The 19043-nt window shown below is 38.0% G+C and overlaps 1 protein-coding gene across 1 annotated transcript; it reads left to right on the plus strand.

Moving 5' to 3' along the window:
- Positions 1–361: 361 nt before the first annotated feature.
- Positions 362–15382, plus strand: LOC132109693 (N-alpha-acetyltransferase 15, NatA auxiliary subunit-like). The gene is made up of 20 exons (XM_059515976.1): positions 362–607; positions 4148–4232; positions 4320–4424; positions 4960–5117; positions 5252–5386; positions 5495–5648; positions 9157–9276; positions 9354–9449; positions 9533–9639; positions 9731–9803; positions 9882–10051; positions 10177–10329; positions 12007–12135; positions 12357–12570; positions 12655–12848; positions 12934–13042; positions 13131–13229; positions 13307–13450; positions 13994–14091; positions 14186–15382. The coding sequence occupies exons 1-20, from the start codon at positions 554–556 to the stop codon at positions 14390–14392; spliced, it is 2604 nt and encodes an 867-aa protein (XP_059371959.1). The 5' UTR covers positions 362–553; the 3' UTR covers positions 14393–15382.
- Positions 15383–19043: the final 3661 nt, after the last annotated feature.

The following is a 19043-nucleotide window of genomic DNA, read 5'->3' on the forward strand; positions in this document are numbered from 1 at the left end:
AAGGTTTTGTCCAGTTTATATTACATCCATTTTTTTTGGAATAGTAGCGGTTTCATCATAATAAATACATGTTTATTAGTACAATTGTGTAACAGCATACCACCAAAATATTATTGCCATCTAGTGACGGAAATGCATACGGCTTTACATGCATCATTCATTTTGCTTGGCCGTACCTTTATTGTAATTATAAGAAAATTGCCAGGGCAGCACTATCATTTCCTTTAACGTTATGGTTATTCGTCGTATAATTATGTATTTAATTTATAGTACATAAAAAAATATATATATATAGTTTCCACAGTTTTGTCCCCACCTCGGAAACGCCGCACACTCGGCGCATGCGCAGTTCACCGCTTGACCCGGGGAGAATCAGCGCCGCCATTTTGGTTCTGAAGGGGGGCCTGCTGTCACCACGTGAAAGCGAGAATCCCCAGACAGCGAAGTTCGGGGGCATTTACGATACGGCAGACAATCCGGCCACAGGATAGAGGTTTCCGATTTATGATCAGAGCAAAGTCACAGTGATCAGCACTCGAGAAGAAGACGAAGCATGCCATCGGTAACTCTGCCGCCGAAGGAGAACGCTCTCTTTAAGAGGATATTGGTAAGTTGGGGAAAATATATCTGCTAACGAACGCAGGGTTGTTAATAATAGAAAGCAAGCGTGTGTGAACCCCCTTCCCATTTTAGCCAGGATCTCTCTTCTGACCTCAAGAGAACCCTCCTAGGACTCTTTTGCAAGCCAACAAGAGCGCATTGGCATTGTTTTAATATTAGCTCGCGCACGTTCTCGCACTTCGAGAGCAGATGCACATTGATCAGCTAACTTGCCTTAGAAAGTTAAGCGCAAAGATCAGTGATTTGATAGCTGTGTGGACGGAATAAACATTAATCAATGCTGCAGAGTCGCTTTATAAAGTTGCAGCAGAAACGTGTTGTTTGAGTCAAAACACGGTTGAATCGATTAGTCACCGTAGAAGAGAACACAATACAAGTTAATCAATTTAAAGCAACACCAACCTCAAAATAACAGCAGAGTATAAAACAAACGAAGGCGGTGTTGTAAATTGCTACGTTAGTGTGATTTTTTTTTTTTACACGTGTTATGATTTATATACATCATTATTGACACTATAATTTGTACATGAACGCTACGCCACAAATCTGCACAAATCATACATTAACTCAATAAATGTTATAAAAAACTGAAAATAGAAGCTTTAGTTCATGATTCATGATTTGTTAGTCATGTCTAGGGACATTTTCATTCTGAAAAGTTTTTGATCGGACAAAAGTGGGTGTAGTGCAAGATGGCTCAATTAATATTGATTATTTAATATAATGGATATATTGTGTTGAATAAATACACTGTTACTGAGGTTTAATAACAGTTAAACTTCAAATTTGTCATCATATAGTAGCACACTAGCATATAATGTGTGTTTTATGCTGACACTAGCATGTGGGACATCTGCCTATACAAAATTTAGGCCTATGATCATGCTTTTGGGTCTAGGACACAGCTGGGAAAGTGCTTTTTCTGATAGTGAACAATTAGAAATCATTTTAAACGTCCAAATGATGCATCTTTTTGTTATGAAAATCTATGTGCTTTAAGTAGTAGTTTTTAGGTCATAGTGACCCAACAGTAACTTACCCAGTAGGGCTGTGAATCTTTGGGTAGGCAGCGATTCGATTCTATTCACGATTCATAGGTTATAGATTCGATTCAAGAACAATTTTTGCAAATTTAGAACAATTCGATTCGATTCACAATTAAATTAAATTCGACTCGATTATAACGATTCGATTCTGCGTTCTTTAAGTGCATTCACAGGATTATTTCAATGCTTCCCCTAAATTCTTTAAATGTTTAGTCAGGGGGCAAATTACACAGCAGACTTAAAAAAAAAAAAAAAAAAAAAACTTTTGTCCATTGTTAAATGCTAGTTTAATGGTGCTATGACATGGGATAAGTAAAAATGTATGTAAGCCAAGATTTAAAAAAAAGAGCTTTTGTTAAAAAAAAGAGATTATGTATCAACTAACATTTTGTCACACCAGGGGCGTAGCCATCATTTCTGAAGTGAAAAATGTCAAATAAAATCATTTTATGTATGTAGCCTATGTATTTTCATAATTTTTATTTTTAAATGAATTCTCTTCTTTTTTTTATTACTTTTAATTTGCTGTAAGAAATCAAATACACTGCTCGACAATAATACTTTGTAATCGATAATTTTTTCCTAATTGCAATTTTATGATTGTTTTATATAGGCTACTACATTTATCTATTTTAATTCTCTGGACAGAAAATATACTTTATAGTTTCTGTACTGTAATAAATGATATGTCAATTAGCACTGCATCATTCATAAATTGTATTTATTGTGTTTTTTTTTCTTAATGTTTCATCAGTTAATTCTGCTTTTATTCAGTTTAGCTGCAGATATAGCCTGGCACGTCTATGAGAGCGAGATAACATCTCTTTCAGTGTGTAAACTTCTTTATCTCATTTATACAGAATAAAATGGTATAGTAGCTGTTGTAACTTTTCCTCTCCATCATCGAATGATTCTGAGAGAAAACGTGCTCGATGTCTGTTTCTATAGCAACAAACGCTACTTTCATGCATATGATTATCAGATTAACCTTGCGCTCTTGTTAATGATGTGGTTATTTTAAGTGTTTCCCTCATATTTTCGGTTCATCAGCATTGTTAAAACACATTTATCATTCACAGGAACTGTGCATATGATTTAGACACTTTCTGCTCCGTCCATGCAATAAATATGCAGCTTTCGACTACTCAGGTAATGTCGTCAGTATGCAGAGAGCCATTAACAAACTACAGAAAAGTAAAACTACTTCACTTTAGTATTACGGTCCATGCGTTCTATAGATCGCAGGTCTGCTGCGTCAGAGAGGAACGGAGCGTGAGCGCAATCCTGTGACAGTCACAGGTGCTAAACAGTGGAGCGTGTGAAGGACAGATTAGAGGCACGATTCACACTCTTCAAGGTCTCCATTAATTTTGCGTGTAGTAATTTAATGTGTATATATTTTGAAAGCACTGAATCACTATAGAAATCGCGATTCATTCGATTCTTATTGTTTTGAATTGATTACGGTCCGAGATCGGCGATTCTCGATTCAAAAATCATGTTTCAAGATCGATGCATATGAATCGTCAGGGTTTGTAATCAATGCATCGAGAAAACGAGTGAATCGTTACATCCCTATTACCCAGTCATTGCTATTCATTAGTAATGTGTATTAATGACCAGTCATGAAACAGCCCCAAATGGTTGTTCTTACTGATTTTAGTTATTCCAGAATACAGAGCTAGAAATTCAGAGTCATCTGATGTTGGTTTATTTGTGTTTTCTGACATCTGTTTCTGTTCTGTCACAGGGAGGGAGCTTGAATTGCTCTAAGGCCTTATTGTGATTTATTTTCTTAGACTCACACATTACATTTCAATCGTGAAAACAATGCCAAGCTCAGTGCCTAAATATGTCTGTTCCTTAAACATGATTATGCCTGAGGGCATTCCTTCACATTAATGTTAAGTTGATATTTGGCAGACAGCTCTCCTAGGATGTCCAAACTGTTGTGGTGACATGAGTAGATCGGAATCTGTTTGTAATCAACATCTCACCGACGTAGCCTTTTTTTTTCGGAGCCTGCCATGGGTGTTTTTGCAGCATTGTGAACTACTTTAATAAGAGTTACACTAGTAAAGGCTGGAATACGCTACACATTTCGTGTAGTGTATTCCAGCCTTGAGCAGCAGATCTTTACGGGGAATGTTTTGGCAGGAGGTGCGGCTTCTCTGATTCTTTTTTGGCATTGATATCTCTTGATTATCCAGCTCATGTCTTTACAGGAGTTTGTGAACTCCTTTAGCCTTTGTGTGTTCTCTACAGAGTCCCAAGGTGATTCACACTGGTATAACACACCTGATTTTGTAATAGGAATTGTTACGTTTGTCACACTTGCTTTCCGCGTGGTTTTAAAGGTGCTTTGAGGTGTTAGGAAGATGTACATCGCTAACCACACATCTTAACCATACTTTCATTTGTTCTAATGTGCAGTGAAAGGGTAATTATTAGCGTGCTTCTTTCCATTTTATGTCTTGCAGAGATGCTATGAACATAAGCAGTACAGAAATGGGCTCAAGTTTTGCAAACAGATCCTGTCCAACCAGAAGTTCGCCGAACATGGAGGTAAGACATTCATTACTTCAGTTTCTCATCATTTTGATTAATTAAATTTGTTGCACCCACAATGATTTCTTTTTTTCCATCTTGCAGAGACCCTTGCAATGAAAGGACTGACTCTGAACTGCTTGGGCCGAAAGGAAGAAGCGTATGACCTGGTGCGACGTGGCTTACGAAACGATCTGAAGAGTCATGTCTGTATCCTTAACACTTTCCCCACTGTCAGTGGATTCATAACAAAGCATTGTCAAAAGAAGTCATTTCTGTGCACATATTAATACTTGTAACCAACTGTTAGTGATTGACTTCCAGTTTAAGGTATTTTTTGACTCTTATTTGTTCTCAGATATCTGGCAACAGATAATGTTACGGCGTAATTTAATGAATAGGTGCAGTTACTACAACACGATTAATCAAAAGAAAACCAACATGGCCTAATCAAATTGCGAGGGCAGTGATTTAATTAAATACATATATGTTCTTTTTTAAAACTATTCTTTAAAAAAAAAAAAGTTATTATATAATCACACAATATTATATAATCACACAATTTTGGGCCCTATTGTGCAGCCCTACAAACAAGCACAGCAAACCTGAAGCTTTTTATGCTTTTTCAAACTTCACATTTGAAATCGCAGTCACAATTTTGGTCGTAAAAGACATTTGATTATTTTCCCACCAAATGGTACAGTCCTAGGTGCAGAGCTGTTTCCTGTCCTTAACTCTTCTTCAGGTTGGCACGTTTATGGTTTGCTTCAGCGCTCGGATAAGAAGTATGACGAGGCCATCAAGTGCTACAGGAATGCTCTTAAATGGGACAAAGACAATCTGCAAATCCTCAGAGATCTCTCACTGCTGCAGATCCAAATGAGAGACCTGGAAGGTTACAGGGTAAGTTATTTTGAATGTAAGTGCTTCCATGTGTCAAGAAACTACAATGTTCCATGGAACAGGCCAATAAAAATAGTTTCTTTCACTCAAATTGTTATGGTCAGTATATAATTGTAACACTTTCTCTCTCTCAGGAGACCAGGTACCAGTTACTGCAGTTGCGACCGGCTCAAAGAGCCTCCTGGATCGGTTATGCCATCGCATACCACCTTCTGGAAGATTATGAGATGGCGGCTAAGATCGTGGAGGAGTTCCGCAAAACGCAACAGGTATTATTTTCACTGCTTCCTGTAAGTTGTCATCTCTACTGAGTTTATTTTTGCAGACAGTGTTTGTTTTTGGGTGCCACTGAGCTTTTTTGTTGATTTGTGCTTCAGACGTCTCCAGATAAAGTGGATTACGAGTACAGTGAGCTGTTGCTTTATCAGAATCAGCTGCTGAGGGAGGCCGGGCTAAACAAAGAAGCCCTCGATCACCTGACCAGCTATGAAAAACAGATATGTGACAAACTGGCTGTAGAGGAGACACGAGGTGTGTGTGTTTTTTTGGTGCATATGTATTGGTTATTGGCTGATAATAGAGGGTTTCTTTTTTTATAGCTGATTTGATGATTATCTGTGCATTTTCATTGATCCTTTTCTGCATTTAATTTCATTTGCTGTCATCTAATGCTCACTTAGTTTATATTTAAAACAAACATTAACATAACAACACGTTTAAATCTTTAGCAAATCTCTGAATGAATATTCATATTTTGATGCTGAACAATTTAACGTTATGATGCTGAAATTCACTAACCACATTTAAATTAATGAATTAATTGTATAATAGTTATTTAACTACAGGTCAAATTTTGGGGTGGGTTAGATTTTCATAATGTTTTTGAAAGCAGACTCTAATGCTTTCCAAGGCTGCATTTACTAGGGCTGGACCCTAGTCAAGAATATTTTTAATCAATATTATTAATCAAGAATATTTGATTATCCGATATGTTCGATCGGTTGGCATCTGATTTTCAATTTTGAGATTCGAATAATCTATTTATTTTTTTAAACACCTGGCATCCCTTGTGAAGCGGTCTTCATTCGCGCTTGAATATAGAATTTTATTTTATTTTTTTACAATCGGGACAAACGGCTCTAAGGACTGTTCAGGTATGGTTACAGTTGTATTTCCACATGAGTCTGGTATGGTGCAGCATGATTGCAAACTGTTCTCGGCCCAGAATTCTCAGCATGGTTAAAGAGCTGTGCTGTGTGTGATGTCACTGTTGTTTGTCTACCCGTTTCTCCATAGCTAGCTAAGCGGAAGCGAGCAATTTGATCAAACAGCTACGCTATGTCCAATATAAAAAAAAAATGTCTGAGACAGTTTGGTCTGTGGAGGAAACATTTGCGCTTATTGATATAATACCGGTTGTTGCCTTCTGTTTGTTTTATTTTTCACGTCAAGAGTTCTAAAACGTAAATATCAGATTAAAAAAAGGAGTCTAAAAAACAGAAATATCTGATCATCGTCTAGATCACAGTTACTCATTGCGCGGCTCGCGAGCCGCATGCGGCTCGTCAAGCTATAACTGTCGGCTCGCATAGTAGCTTACAGTATCACACTGCCACTTGCCTTCAGAGCATGTGAGGCGGGAGCGAGCGGGCGGATCTTGGACAGAGCGCAGAGCGGCAATTTCAAAAGGACGGTGGACGGAGTGTCGCATTTCCCATTCCAATTTCGCTCTGCTCACACCACGACTCTGAAGCATGCTCATTCAAGCCTGACCCTGAATCCATTAGTCTTGCACAGTCATCAACAGTAGACTATTTTCAAGCAAAACTCGGCTCAATAATGGAGTTCAGAAAGTAAAATGAGAATACATACAGGTGTAGCTTATCAATATAAGTCGCTCCGGAGTAGCCTATAAGGCGAATCAGTCAAAAAATGCGCCATGAAGAAGAAATAACATATAGGCCTAGCCTCGCACTGGACTATAAGTCGCATTTATTTAGAAATGTACAAAAAAAAAAAAAAAAATCTTATGGACGGGACAGTTCTCCGTTACGGACGTGAGCGCTCTGACAGCGGCACTAAGACTGCTTTAAAACTTTCACTGAGACCTCAAACAGAAAGCACAAAGCCTGTCTTTAAATTTGATTTCGTTTCGTATTAATTGTATCTTAATTTTAATCAAGGTTTCATCAACCAATTGTCTGGATTTAATAAGAAGTAAATAGAAAATAGATAACCACGATACGAAGGAGCCGGTGTGAACTTGGAGTTTGAAACTCAGCGTATAGCCTACTTGCCTCACAGACCCGACAAATAGGCTATATATAAAGATTGAAATGTCTACTTTTAAACAAAACAATTCAAAACGAAAGAAAACAGACTGCTCTCACTCCCGTATGAAATGTGCATTTCTCTCAGGCGCGTTCACTACTGCGAAGATCACGAGTCAGCATCTTTCTAGCCAACAGACATAAAAAAAAATTAAATGTCTTCTGCTATATTTTACATATTCATAATCATTAATTTTGCCGGTTCGTTGTGACAGCTTTTAGGTGCCCTTAAATGTTACATGAATGCATCAGCACTGAAAACATAGAGATTTTTTTTTCTTTTGGGGGCATTTTGTTTGACATGCATGCCAGCTTTCGCTCATCCCACTATTAAAGTAAATCTGTTCTTAAACGAAAATGTATTGGCCGTGTTATTTCTTTTTTGTGGGATGTCCAATTTATATGTAGAAATGCACATTTGCAAAGGTGACTTGGTATGTTGTAGTAAAAGTGGCTCGCCTTTTGATTTTGCTCTGCCAATGTGGCTCTTGTGAAAAAAATAGTGAGGATCACTGGTCTAGATCTCTGTTTATATTACACGACGTATTGAATTCTAAAGAGTTCCATTATAAGCGCCAGTAAAAAATTAAACCATATCCGTGCTGACTGGCCTCGGAGTGGAACGGTTAAGCAGAGAGAACAGTTCAGCCCGATAGTAAAAAAGCAGCTTAATGAATGAACGTCATGATTTAGTTCATCTGAAGAAGACAAAAATGTTGAAGACCTCAGCTGTGTGGGAGCACTTTAAATTAAGTGAGAACAAGACAAAGGCAGTGTGCCAAATATGCGATTTAAGACTGGCCAACCACAAAAGCACATCAAAGTTGAAAAATCACTTGTTACCCCTGTAGTATATTATTGGTGTAAAAAAAAAAGCAGCTTTTATCCTCCATGTTAATCAGTAATTTTATACATGATAAAAACATACAGTAGCCCAGCATAATAATAATTTATATTAGAAGTATTATGTATCATTAGTGCAGTGTCTGTTCTCTGAGCATATAAGCCTTGCCTGCGTGAGGCGCGCCGCTTTTGGCTTGTGCTGTTCTGTAGTTAAAAAAGTGTTGCGTGTCCATATTGCACCAAAATGCGACACTGCTCTCTCTCCCTTGGGTCGCAGCAATACACCCGCCACACATGAAGTCGATTGGATGAACGGTTGACGACATAATATAAATGCAAAAAGAGACAAACACACAGAGATTCCAGCCTTTATTAGACAGAAGAATATGTTCAGCGACTCCCTCCGAAGCTTCGAATATTCGGTGTAGATCGCTACCGAAGCTTCGATGCTCAAAAAATGGTATTCGGACCAGCCCTAGCATTTACTGTTCTGCTGTTAAAAAAAAACATTTATTTGTATTAATGTTGAAAACCTTTATGAATATGTGGAAACTGATACATTTTTAGGATGAAATTGATAGATGAACAAAGTTTACAAGAACAGCATTTTTTTGCATTAGAAATATTTTGTAACATTATACATGTAATGCCATTTTTCATGTATTATACATGTAATACCATGTGTCCTTGTATTCATTTCTTTAAAAAAAAACAAAAGACTGACTCTTAACCTTTGAATGAAAATGTATTTTTGCTCTAAACAAAATAACAGAATTTGAATATTAATTTTATATCTCTGATTTTGTCATCATGAATTTTTTTTATCGTCTGATGTCAGTTTTTTTAAACGCAACGTATGTGTGTAGGAGAGCTGCTTCTCAAGTTAGATCGGGCTGGTGAAGCTACGGAGGTCTACCACCGACTGCTGGAGAGAAACCCTGAGAACTGGAGCTACTATCAAGGGCTAGAGAAAGCGCTCAAACCAAGTAAATACACATTCTGAACGCAGCAAATCTTGGCTGTTTAAATTTCTGGAAGTCCCTTACTCGATGTCTGCTTTCAGAGAGTGTTGAGGAGAAGCAGAAAATCTATGAAGATGCCTGGGTTAAGTATCCTAAAGGCCTGGTGCCAAGACGACTTCCTCTCAACTTCCTCACAGGTCAGCGCCAGTCTTGTCAAATCAGTATATCTGTTATGCTCTCACAATGTGGCCGTGTATATGACTGCATTTGGCTCTCGCAGGTGAGAAGTTTAGAGAGTGTTTGGATCGCTACCTGAGGATGAACTTCAGCAAAGGATGCCCACCTGTCTTTACCACACTGAAATCACTCTACCATCAAAAAGACAAGGTGAGATGGGGCAATATAACCAAGAAAATGTGTAGAAGTTGAACATATAAGAACAGACACCATTTTTATAACATGTTTCTGTCTTCTGCAGGTAGCAATAATTGAGGAATTAGTTGTGGGGTATGAAAAAAGTTTGAGAACTTGTAAAATGTTCAACCAAAAAGGTGAGTACACGTAAATGATTTTAATGATGGAAAGTGGTGCCAGGGGTTCTCACTGTGGACATGTTGCTGAATTTGTAGATGATGGGAAAACGGAGCCACCCACTACTTTACTGTGGGTTCAGTATTTTCTGGCCCAGCATTTCAACCATATCGGCAAACAGACGCTTGCCCTCGAATACATCAACGCAGCCATCGAAAGCACCCCCACCCTCATAGAGCTCTTCGTCATCAAGGCGAAGATATATAAGGTAAAGCACACTCACCTCGTTGAAACAGTTTGATGTAAAAGAAATGGGACACTTTAACATCATTTCAACCATTCAGTAGAACAGGAGAGAGTGATGTTATTTTCCATGTCTCGTTCTCTTAAAAGCATGCGGGTAACATCCGTGAAGCTGCTCGCTGGATGGATGAGGCCCAGGCTCTGGACACTGCTGACCGCTTCATCAACTCCAAGTGTGCCAAGTATTTGCTCAAGGCTGGACTTATCAAAGAGGCTGAAGAGATGTGTTCCAAGTTCACACGGGTTAGTATGGTGAAGGTCACATGCTTGTGAGAACGCACTTAAAATAACACCAGTTAATATGGGTTAAAGGCTACATAACATACAGTTTCACCTAATCTCATGTTAATTTTGAGTATCTATAGAGTAGTACTGCATCCTTCATATATCCAAAAAGTCTTTCGTTTTATCATATTTATAAAAGAGAAATACAGCTTTCCGATTCTCTCCGGAAAAAGCCGAGCTCCTGGAGGTGTGCTGTGAGTGGAGCTATAATACTGATGTTTCGTGTTGTTTCCATTACCATATATTCACTTATGTGCTGATTTCCAACAAAATACAGAAACCTGATGCAATTGTACTTACATGAATGGAGTCTTTTATCACAGACGGCTCCATGTTTTAATAGCAAACGATGTGCAAATCCAGCGTCGACTTGGGCCTTGTTTATAAAACATTCGTCACTCAAATGACCAGAACACACAAACGCACTTGATACACTCCGTTGCTGCCCCGGAAAAACAACCTGCTTCCACTGTTTGTGTAACGCTGGGTTCTTGGGGAAGCTGAACACGGTAGACTTTCCCTCACATTCAAAAATGCACTTATTTGGAGGCATTCTCGAACAAATCCTATGTAGCGCTGCCGACGATTTTGAAGCGCGTGTGTGTGAGCGGTCTCGCTCTCCTCTGGTCAATGTGTGCGCGCGGGTGCGCTTTTCCCGGGAGAAATGCTCAAATAAGGACTTCCATTCTCGTCTACATCATTAGATCCATGATCGAAAAAAACCAACTGAAACTTGTACCAACCCGGAAGTAAGATTTTCGGCACAGAAATTCTCAGTCATTCTTCTGAATTATTTTTTTTAACTTTGGCCATGTTTAGCATGAGAATCCATCTCTTTAACACTGTGAACAACTCTGAATACACGAAACGTCATTGTACCCCCCCTTTAAATGGTCAGATTTTTATTCAGTAAGACTGCATTAAAATGATCAAAAGTAACACTAAAGACTTGCATAATGTTGCAAAAGAGTTCCATTTTAAATTAAGACGTTTTTTTGAGCACTAAATCAGCATATTGGAATGATTTCCAAAGATCATGTGACACTGAAGACTGGAGTAACGGCTGCTAAAAATTCACCTTTGCCTTCACAGAAATAAATGACATTTGTAAATATATTAAAAAAGAAAACCGTTATAATATATATTACGGTTCTTGTTGCATTATTGTTCAGATAAATGCAGCCTTGATAGTCATAAGAGACTTATTTTAAAAACATTTTTTCAAAATCTTACTGCCCCTAAACTTTTGAATGGTAGTGTGTTGTTTTAGTTACTATATGAAGTCCTTTCAAAAGACAAATCTGTTCATTTGGAGGCATTGCCTCTGGCAGCTGTTCATTTCCTGAAGACTGAAATAGTAAAATGTTGGTTAGCATTACATTTTAGGAGCATTGAAAGCAGTACTATTTTTTTTTTCATCCTTTGACCAAAAACCCTTTTTCAGTGCATTTTAGTGCAAAAACTGACATAAGAATTTAACCAATAATTCACTTGTCCCTTGTTAATTAAATTTGGTACTTGCATGCCCTACAATTTCCATAATGACTTTTTAATCCCTCACACTAATTTTTCCAAGAGTGTGTTCATTATCAAAAACACATCAGTCTGAATGTATCCAATCTCTGTCACCTGCAGGAAGGAGCCTCTGCTGTAGAGAATCTGAATGAGATGCAGTGCATGTGGTTCCAGACGGAGTGTGCTCTGGCCTACAAGTCCTTGAACAAATATGGAGAGGCGCTGAAGAAGTGCCATGAAATTGAGAGGGTAAATCTTGCAGAATTACATAATATGAGATGTTAATTTTAGCTGTAGTTAACAAACTGACATGAATAGCTCTGTGCTTAATCTGTAGGTTGATACTGATTGCAATAGAATTGTTTTTGCCATGAATATAGCCATTGCTGCTGAAATGGCATTAAATCATAAATCAATAAATACCTAATTGCCTGAAATATCTCAAAACTTTCATCTTTTGTTGTTAACAGCATTTTGTGGAGATAACAGATGACCAGTTTGACTTCCACACATATTGTATGAGGAAGATGACGTTGCGTTCTTACGTCGATTTGCTCAATCTAGAGGACGTGTTGCGTATGCACCCTTTCTACTTCAAGGCAGCACGTACAGCCATCGAGATCTACCTCAGCCTTCATGATAACCCGCTCTCCGATGACAACAAGGAGTCACAGGCCGACAATGGTACAGTCATGCACACAAAACATATTCAAACTTTAGAGGTCCATCCTTGCTTTTTGGTAATGTAAAAAAAATGTTATTCTGTAGCCAACCTAACGGACAAGGAGCTGAAGAAATTGCGCAACAAACAGAGACGTGCCCAAAAGAAAGCCCAGTTAGAGGAGGAAAAGAAGAATGCTGAAAAAGAAAAACAGCTAAAGAACCAAAAGAAGAAAAAGGAAGAGGACGAGGAGGAGATTGGAGGACCTAAAGAAGAGCTCATACCAGAAAAACTGGCGAAGGTGTGTGTGTTAACAAAGCCTTTTGTACTTCACAGGATAAAATATTTTGATTCTGTTCATCAGCATGTGCTGTTTCTGTCTGTAGGTTGAGAATCCTCTAGAAGAAGCGGTTAAGTTCCTGACTCCTCTCAAGAACTTAGTAAAGAATAAGATAGACACGCATCTGCTGGCCTTTGAGATCTACCTCAGGAAAGGTGAGCAGACTGGTGAACTTGAACATGGTTATTTATAACGTTTCGGGATGTGTCACTGAAAACTCATAATGTGTGTTTGTGTTTGTAGAGAAGTATCTATTGATGCTGCAGTCGGTGAAGAGAGCTTACTCACTGGACCCCGATCACCCCTGGCTCCACCAGTGTTTGGTGCGATTCTTCAAAGGAGGTAGATAAAGGCACATATCGTTTCCTCACATGGGACAAAAAAGATACAGGAACAATAAGATCTGTGTCTGTTTTCAGTGTCGGACAGCAAGGACATGCCGGAGGCAATGCAGACGGTTCTGAAGCAGGAGATCACAAAACTGTTTGGCGAGAGCGACCCCAAGTCTTTCAACAAGAACTTCCTGAGCAAACATGCAAACTCAATACCACACAGAGTTGCAGGTACCCACTTTATGATGTTAAAGAACTTTTGAAAACCACTGTAGACTCTTCATAGAGTAGAGGAGATTGACAACAGTCAGACTGAGTTATATTTGTCATTAAATTCTAAAGCCACCGTCGGCCAAACGTTTGTTCGCATGTTGCTTAAAGGTTCCATTCCATGCCCTTGTTTTCATTATGCAAGATCATTCATTATTTCATTATTTTTATTTTAATAGTTATTTTTGCATAAAATATTACCCAGTCATTTAATCAAAAGATTAAAGGGCTCCACCATTAAGGCTTTGGTAATATTTGAAGCAATTAAATCTCTAGAGGTCACAGTATTCATTTCAGAAAGCAGATCACTGTCTGCAGTCTCTTTGGTGATTGCTCAAGGACATTGCTGCTCATAAATTTGAACTACGCCAATGGCCACTTTCACTCAAGTGACCAGATATAAATGATTTCTGATGGCTTTGTTGCCGTGAAACCCTTAAGCATGAGTGTACTACTAAATTCCTTTAGCTGTTCGTTTAGCATCTACCTCTTTGTTGTATGCAGCTGCTAAGATGGTGGTCTTTCTGGACCCCTCTTCTGAGGGGATGGCTGCCGAGCTGGCTACCTCCTTGGACGAGTCCCTAACAGGCGGAACCATTCAGGTACAATAACCATAAACACAACCATATATAATTGTGATTTTCCTCACGAAAAGCATGATGCTACATCTCTCATATTTGTATGTGTGAATGTCAGACGTGTACCGAGGTGCTCCAGGCATTGAGGGACGGCATTCTGGGCTCGCAGCAGGAGAAAAATCTCGAATCGTACTGTGCATCTTGCCACGATATCTATCCCTACGCTTTAGCCTTCATGCCCCCCAGTTACCAGGACAACTCTGCAGTGACCACCAATGGAGACCTGTCCCCCTGCGACCACGAGGACATGCCCAATGAGATGTGAGCATTTCAGGAAGGGAGCAGGGTGGCCGTTTTATGGCCGTCAGCATTTTGAGACCAGACGCCCCACTGAGGTTGAAACTCTACTGCACTAACGACACCATGGTTACCTTCCGCCTTGGAAGTGAGCGAGCAATAGGGGAAAAACCCATTTTACAAAATATTTTTTTTTTCTCCTTTCTATCTTGTTTAGCTTTTTTTTTTTCTTTTTCTTTTTTATAACAAAAAAAATGGCCAATGGCGTCTCTTATGCTAGAACAGAACAAGCGGTATTAAAGAGATAGTCACAGTGAATTCATTGGGCCTTATTCATGTTTATCAGACACATGCATTTTGCTTAACATGTTTTTAAGAGTAATTTATATAAGATAATATTAAAGAGAACCGAATAATATCAGGAGGAGCAATAGTTTTGATCCTGGTTTGACTTGCGTGGTCGTGTGCCAAACCTGTGGGGCGGACTTTTAGATGCAGATGACGGCACCTGTTGAGGGTACCAGGGAAAGGGGGGGTTGGGGCTGTGTGGCACTGAATAAATGTGGCGTGGCAGAAGCTGTTTCAAGGATCAGCCACCAGGGGGAGCCAGGAGAGCTGAAGTTCAGCCAATAAGCTGAAAACAGTCGAATGAAAGGTCACCTGGAGTTCCGAGGAGAGGCAGACGTGCATCTTTTTATTTCATTTTATTTTTTCTCTTTCATCCTCTGCTGCCTTTCGGTTTTCCAGTGAATGTTTTAGAGGCGGCAGTGGCATCTGTCGGACCTGTAGGACTTTTACTGACTGTTTTTGTTGGGTTTGTTTGGCATCTTTTTTTTTTTTTTTTTTCTCCTCACTCATTGTTTGGGCTCTTATTTTGGTTTCAAACTTTCTGGTTTCTGTTTATGATTTTTTTCCCTACATAATACAAGACTCCATCAAACATACCACTGTCTGAATTCTGAGAACGTGTCCTGTCATTTAACACTCACACCGTTATAAATAAAACAAAGTAACATGACTATGATGCATTTCTTTTTTTGTTTTTTAATTTCAACATTTGGTTTTAGTTGCACTGTATGATGCACAGAACACAATAATTTGCTGGGGTTTTGCTAACGTTAAACCAAACATTTACTGTTGAAAAGGGATATGATTTTTTACTTATTTGGACTTAAATTGTATTGGTTATTTACCAATAAGATTAATATATTCAAATGTATTACAGCCTTGATTCCTGTGCAATAGTAGTGGTTTTCAGCATTTTAATCCATGTCCAATATTCAGATTTTTCCAGTTGTGTGTGATTACCTGGGTAAGTTTTTTAATCAGAATTTCTACCCTGTAAATATTTGAAAACTGCCATAGCTAGTAGTTATTAGTCATTATAGTAGTTTTACAAATGTATTAATTCATATTATTTTTCCAGGTGTAATATATTTTTTCCATTCCCTTTTGATTAATTACGCTTCATTATATAACCAGTTTGTTTTTTTTCTTATCTTGATTGATTTAATGTTTTTTCAGTTTGTAAGTCATCATTAGGTCTCCTGGTTGAGAACCACTGTGCTATAGGTAAATTGAAATAAATTTCCTATCCATTTTTAGACATTACATTATCTTTCATGTATTCACATGTTAAGACAACAAGCGTTCATGTATGTAGTATTTTGTTTGTGATTAAGTAATTTAGACTTGTTAGAGTCTGGCTTTGGGCTCTGTGTCTGTCTTTTCTCATGTTGGCTCTAAGAGCTGAGGAAAGTGTGGTCCAGGTTAAGGTATGTGGTAAGGAACTCTGGTAAATCATTCTTCTGCACTATTTCTAGAAACATGGACAGCAGTCATCAACCTCTGTTGGTCCCTAAAAAGAGTGGAAAAGAAAAAAGGTCAGTAATTCTCAATATGAGCTATTGGGCAATCACAGCGGTGCCATATACATTTTCTTATTTCTATTTTAATTTAAGGCTACAAGTATTTAATTATAGTAATATTTTTATTTCAGTTAAAATTTTATTTTTGTAAGTTAGAACTTTAATGTATTTCAGTTATCTTATTTTCATGTTTGTTTTTTCCTCCAATTTTTTCATCACATTTAGATGATATGAATTAATACATTACTGTTTACATAAACAATATTAATATTAACACAGGATGTAACACATAGGATTCACAAATGCAATCGCTCTCACTAATGCATGACTATGAATGTAATCTTTACTGTGCTACTTTAGCTGTGTCTGATTTAGAATGACACAAAGAAAAAATAACTGATAGAAACTATATATGTATATATAGAGAGAGAGAGAAATAGAGAGAGTAATGGAGGAATTTTATAATTCACTTAACTACTGAACAATGATGTCTTCATACCGTCTATGAGAACATCCTGTAACTGTGGTAAAATCATAATGTATGGTCTTTCGTTGTGTGAATCCAGCTTCTTCTGGTCACTATGTTCTGTTCAAGTGCACACTGTTCAAATCAGGTCCATGTCGTTGATCTCCAGTAATGTAAGTCTAAAATAACACAAGATTGATAATTTATATGGAAAAAAAAATACAGATATCTGGTTGAGCTGCCATGTACGGTGGCCCAGTAGTGCGCAACACAAAGAAATCACTACAACACAGCACATAGGACTAATTTCATTGTGTTGTGCCTAGTTCCGGTTGTATTGTGCTTATTTTGTTGTATTGCGGCTTGTTATCCTTTTTATTGTGGACTTCTTGGTCACTGTAATACTGGTATTTAAAGTGACGTGACATACGGCCAAGTATGGTGACCCATACTCAGAATTCGTGCTCTGCTTTTAACGCATCCAAAATGCACACACACAGCAGTGAACACACACACACCCAGAGCACTGGGCAGCCATTTATGCTGCGGCGCCCGGGGTTCGGTGCCTTGCTCAAGGGCACCTCAGTCGTCAGGAAATCAGCCCGATGACCTATAAAGCAACCATTGTCACTATCGAGGAATGTGATTGAGTCCACTAGTCGAACTTGCAGAAAATGTATGCACTGCCCAAATTTGTTGACAAAGGAAGCGGAGTAATCCCAGATGCCACAGTTTAGACCAGCAGAGTGCTCCTTGATCTCGTACCAAATCTCCTCCATCTTGAACGATGCCAGGACACACTCGATCAACATTCAGATTACATTAAAAATAAAATTCATGGTAGTTAAATACTGAGGTGGGGTCTTATGTAATCTCTGTCAACACTCGTTATTAAGCATCTCATCTTGGCAGTTATTAAGCCTCTCATCAAAAAACCACAACTTGACCCCAAAGAACTAGTTAATTATTGACCAATCTCGAATCTCCCTTTTCTGTCCAAGATACTAGAAAAGGTAGTATCCTCACAATTATATTCCTTCTTAGAGAAAAATGGTATCTTTGAGGATTTCCACCGTATCATAGTACTGAGACTGCTCTAACTAGAGTTACAAATGACCTGCTCTTATCATCTGATTGTGATTGTATCTCTCTATTAGTTCTATTGGATCTTAGTGCTGCATTTGATACTATTGACCACAACATTGTATTGCATAGACTTGAACACTTTGTTGGCATAAATGGAAGTGCATTAGGATGGTTTAAATCGTACTTATATGACCGCCATCAATTCGTAGCAGTGAATGAAGAGGTATCATATCGATCACAAGTGCAGTATGGAGTACCTCAAAACTCAGTACTAGGGCCACTACTCTTCACGCTTTATATGTTACCCTTGGGAGATATCATCAGGAAACATGGTGTTAGCTTTCACTGTTATGCTGATGATACTCCGCTCTATATTTCTTTGTGGCCCGGTGAAACACACCAATTTGAAAAACTAATGGATTGCATAGTCGATATACAAAACTGGATGACGAGTCATTTCTTACTGCTAAATTCTGAAAAAACAGAGGTGTTAATTATAGGACCTAAAAACTCTGCATGTATTAACATAGAACACTGATTAAGACTTGATGGCTGCTCTGTCAATTCCTCGTCATCAGTTAGGAACCTAGGTGTGCTATTTGATAGCAATCTTTCCTTAGAAAGCCACGTTTCTAGCATTTGTAAAACTGCATTTTACCATCTGAAAAATATATCTAAATTACGGCCTATGCTCTTAATGCAGAAATGTTAATCCATGCATTTATGACCAAAATCAAACAATGGACCTGAAACCTCTCGACCATTCACCTACCGAGAAACAGATGTACATATACTACACACTACCAAGAAGGATATATTACTATGCAGGATTTAGCTTGTTTACAGCTAAAGAGATTTCTAAGTTATCTTTTATTTTAATCTGAATCAGATGTTTCTCCAAAAACCCATTTGGAGCAATATAAACAGACACAGATGAGACATTTACTGACATAGATTAAGAGTACAGAACTATAACATGAAAGTGAAAATTTTTATCTTTTATCTTTCACTGAAATCTCTTGAATTTAGATGTGAGTTTCAGCCATTTTTGAAATTGTATCACATGTGAGGTTACTGGGGCTTTTCTATAGAAGAACAATCTAAAGTAGGAAACAAGCAAAAGTAGAATTTTTCTATACATTTACACTTAATGTTGTCTATGAGAAATTGCTGAAATGTAAAAAAAAATAATAATTTCTTTTCTAAAGGAGTTGTTATAACTGATAAAAATTTTAAAACCATACAACAGAACATGTGCT

The sequence above is a fragment of the Carassius carassius genome, chromosome 29 (assembly GCF_963082965.1).
Source record: "Carassius carassius chromosome 29, fCarCar2.1, whole genome shotgun sequence".
In the NCBI taxonomy this organism is placed as follows: Eukaryota; Metazoa; Chordata; class Actinopteri; order Cypriniformes; family Cyprinidae; genus Carassius; species Carassius carassius.

What these genes read in the sequence shown, in the direction of transcription:
- LOC132109693 (XM_059515976.1), top strand. Translation starts at nt 554, where the DNA reads ATGCCATCGGTAACTCTGCCGCCGAAGGAGAACGCTCTCTTTAAGAGG. An exon ending in AGTTCCGCAAAACGCAACAG is followed by an intron (nt 5,387 to 5,494) that starts GTATTATTTTCA and finishes TTTGTGCTTCAG; the next exon opens with ACGTCTCCAGATAAAGTGGA. An exon ending in TGTGTTCCAAGTTCACACGG is followed by an intron (nt 10,330 to 12,006) that starts GTTAGTATGGTG and finishes TGTCACCTGCAG; the next exon opens with GAAGGAGCCTCTGCTGTAGA.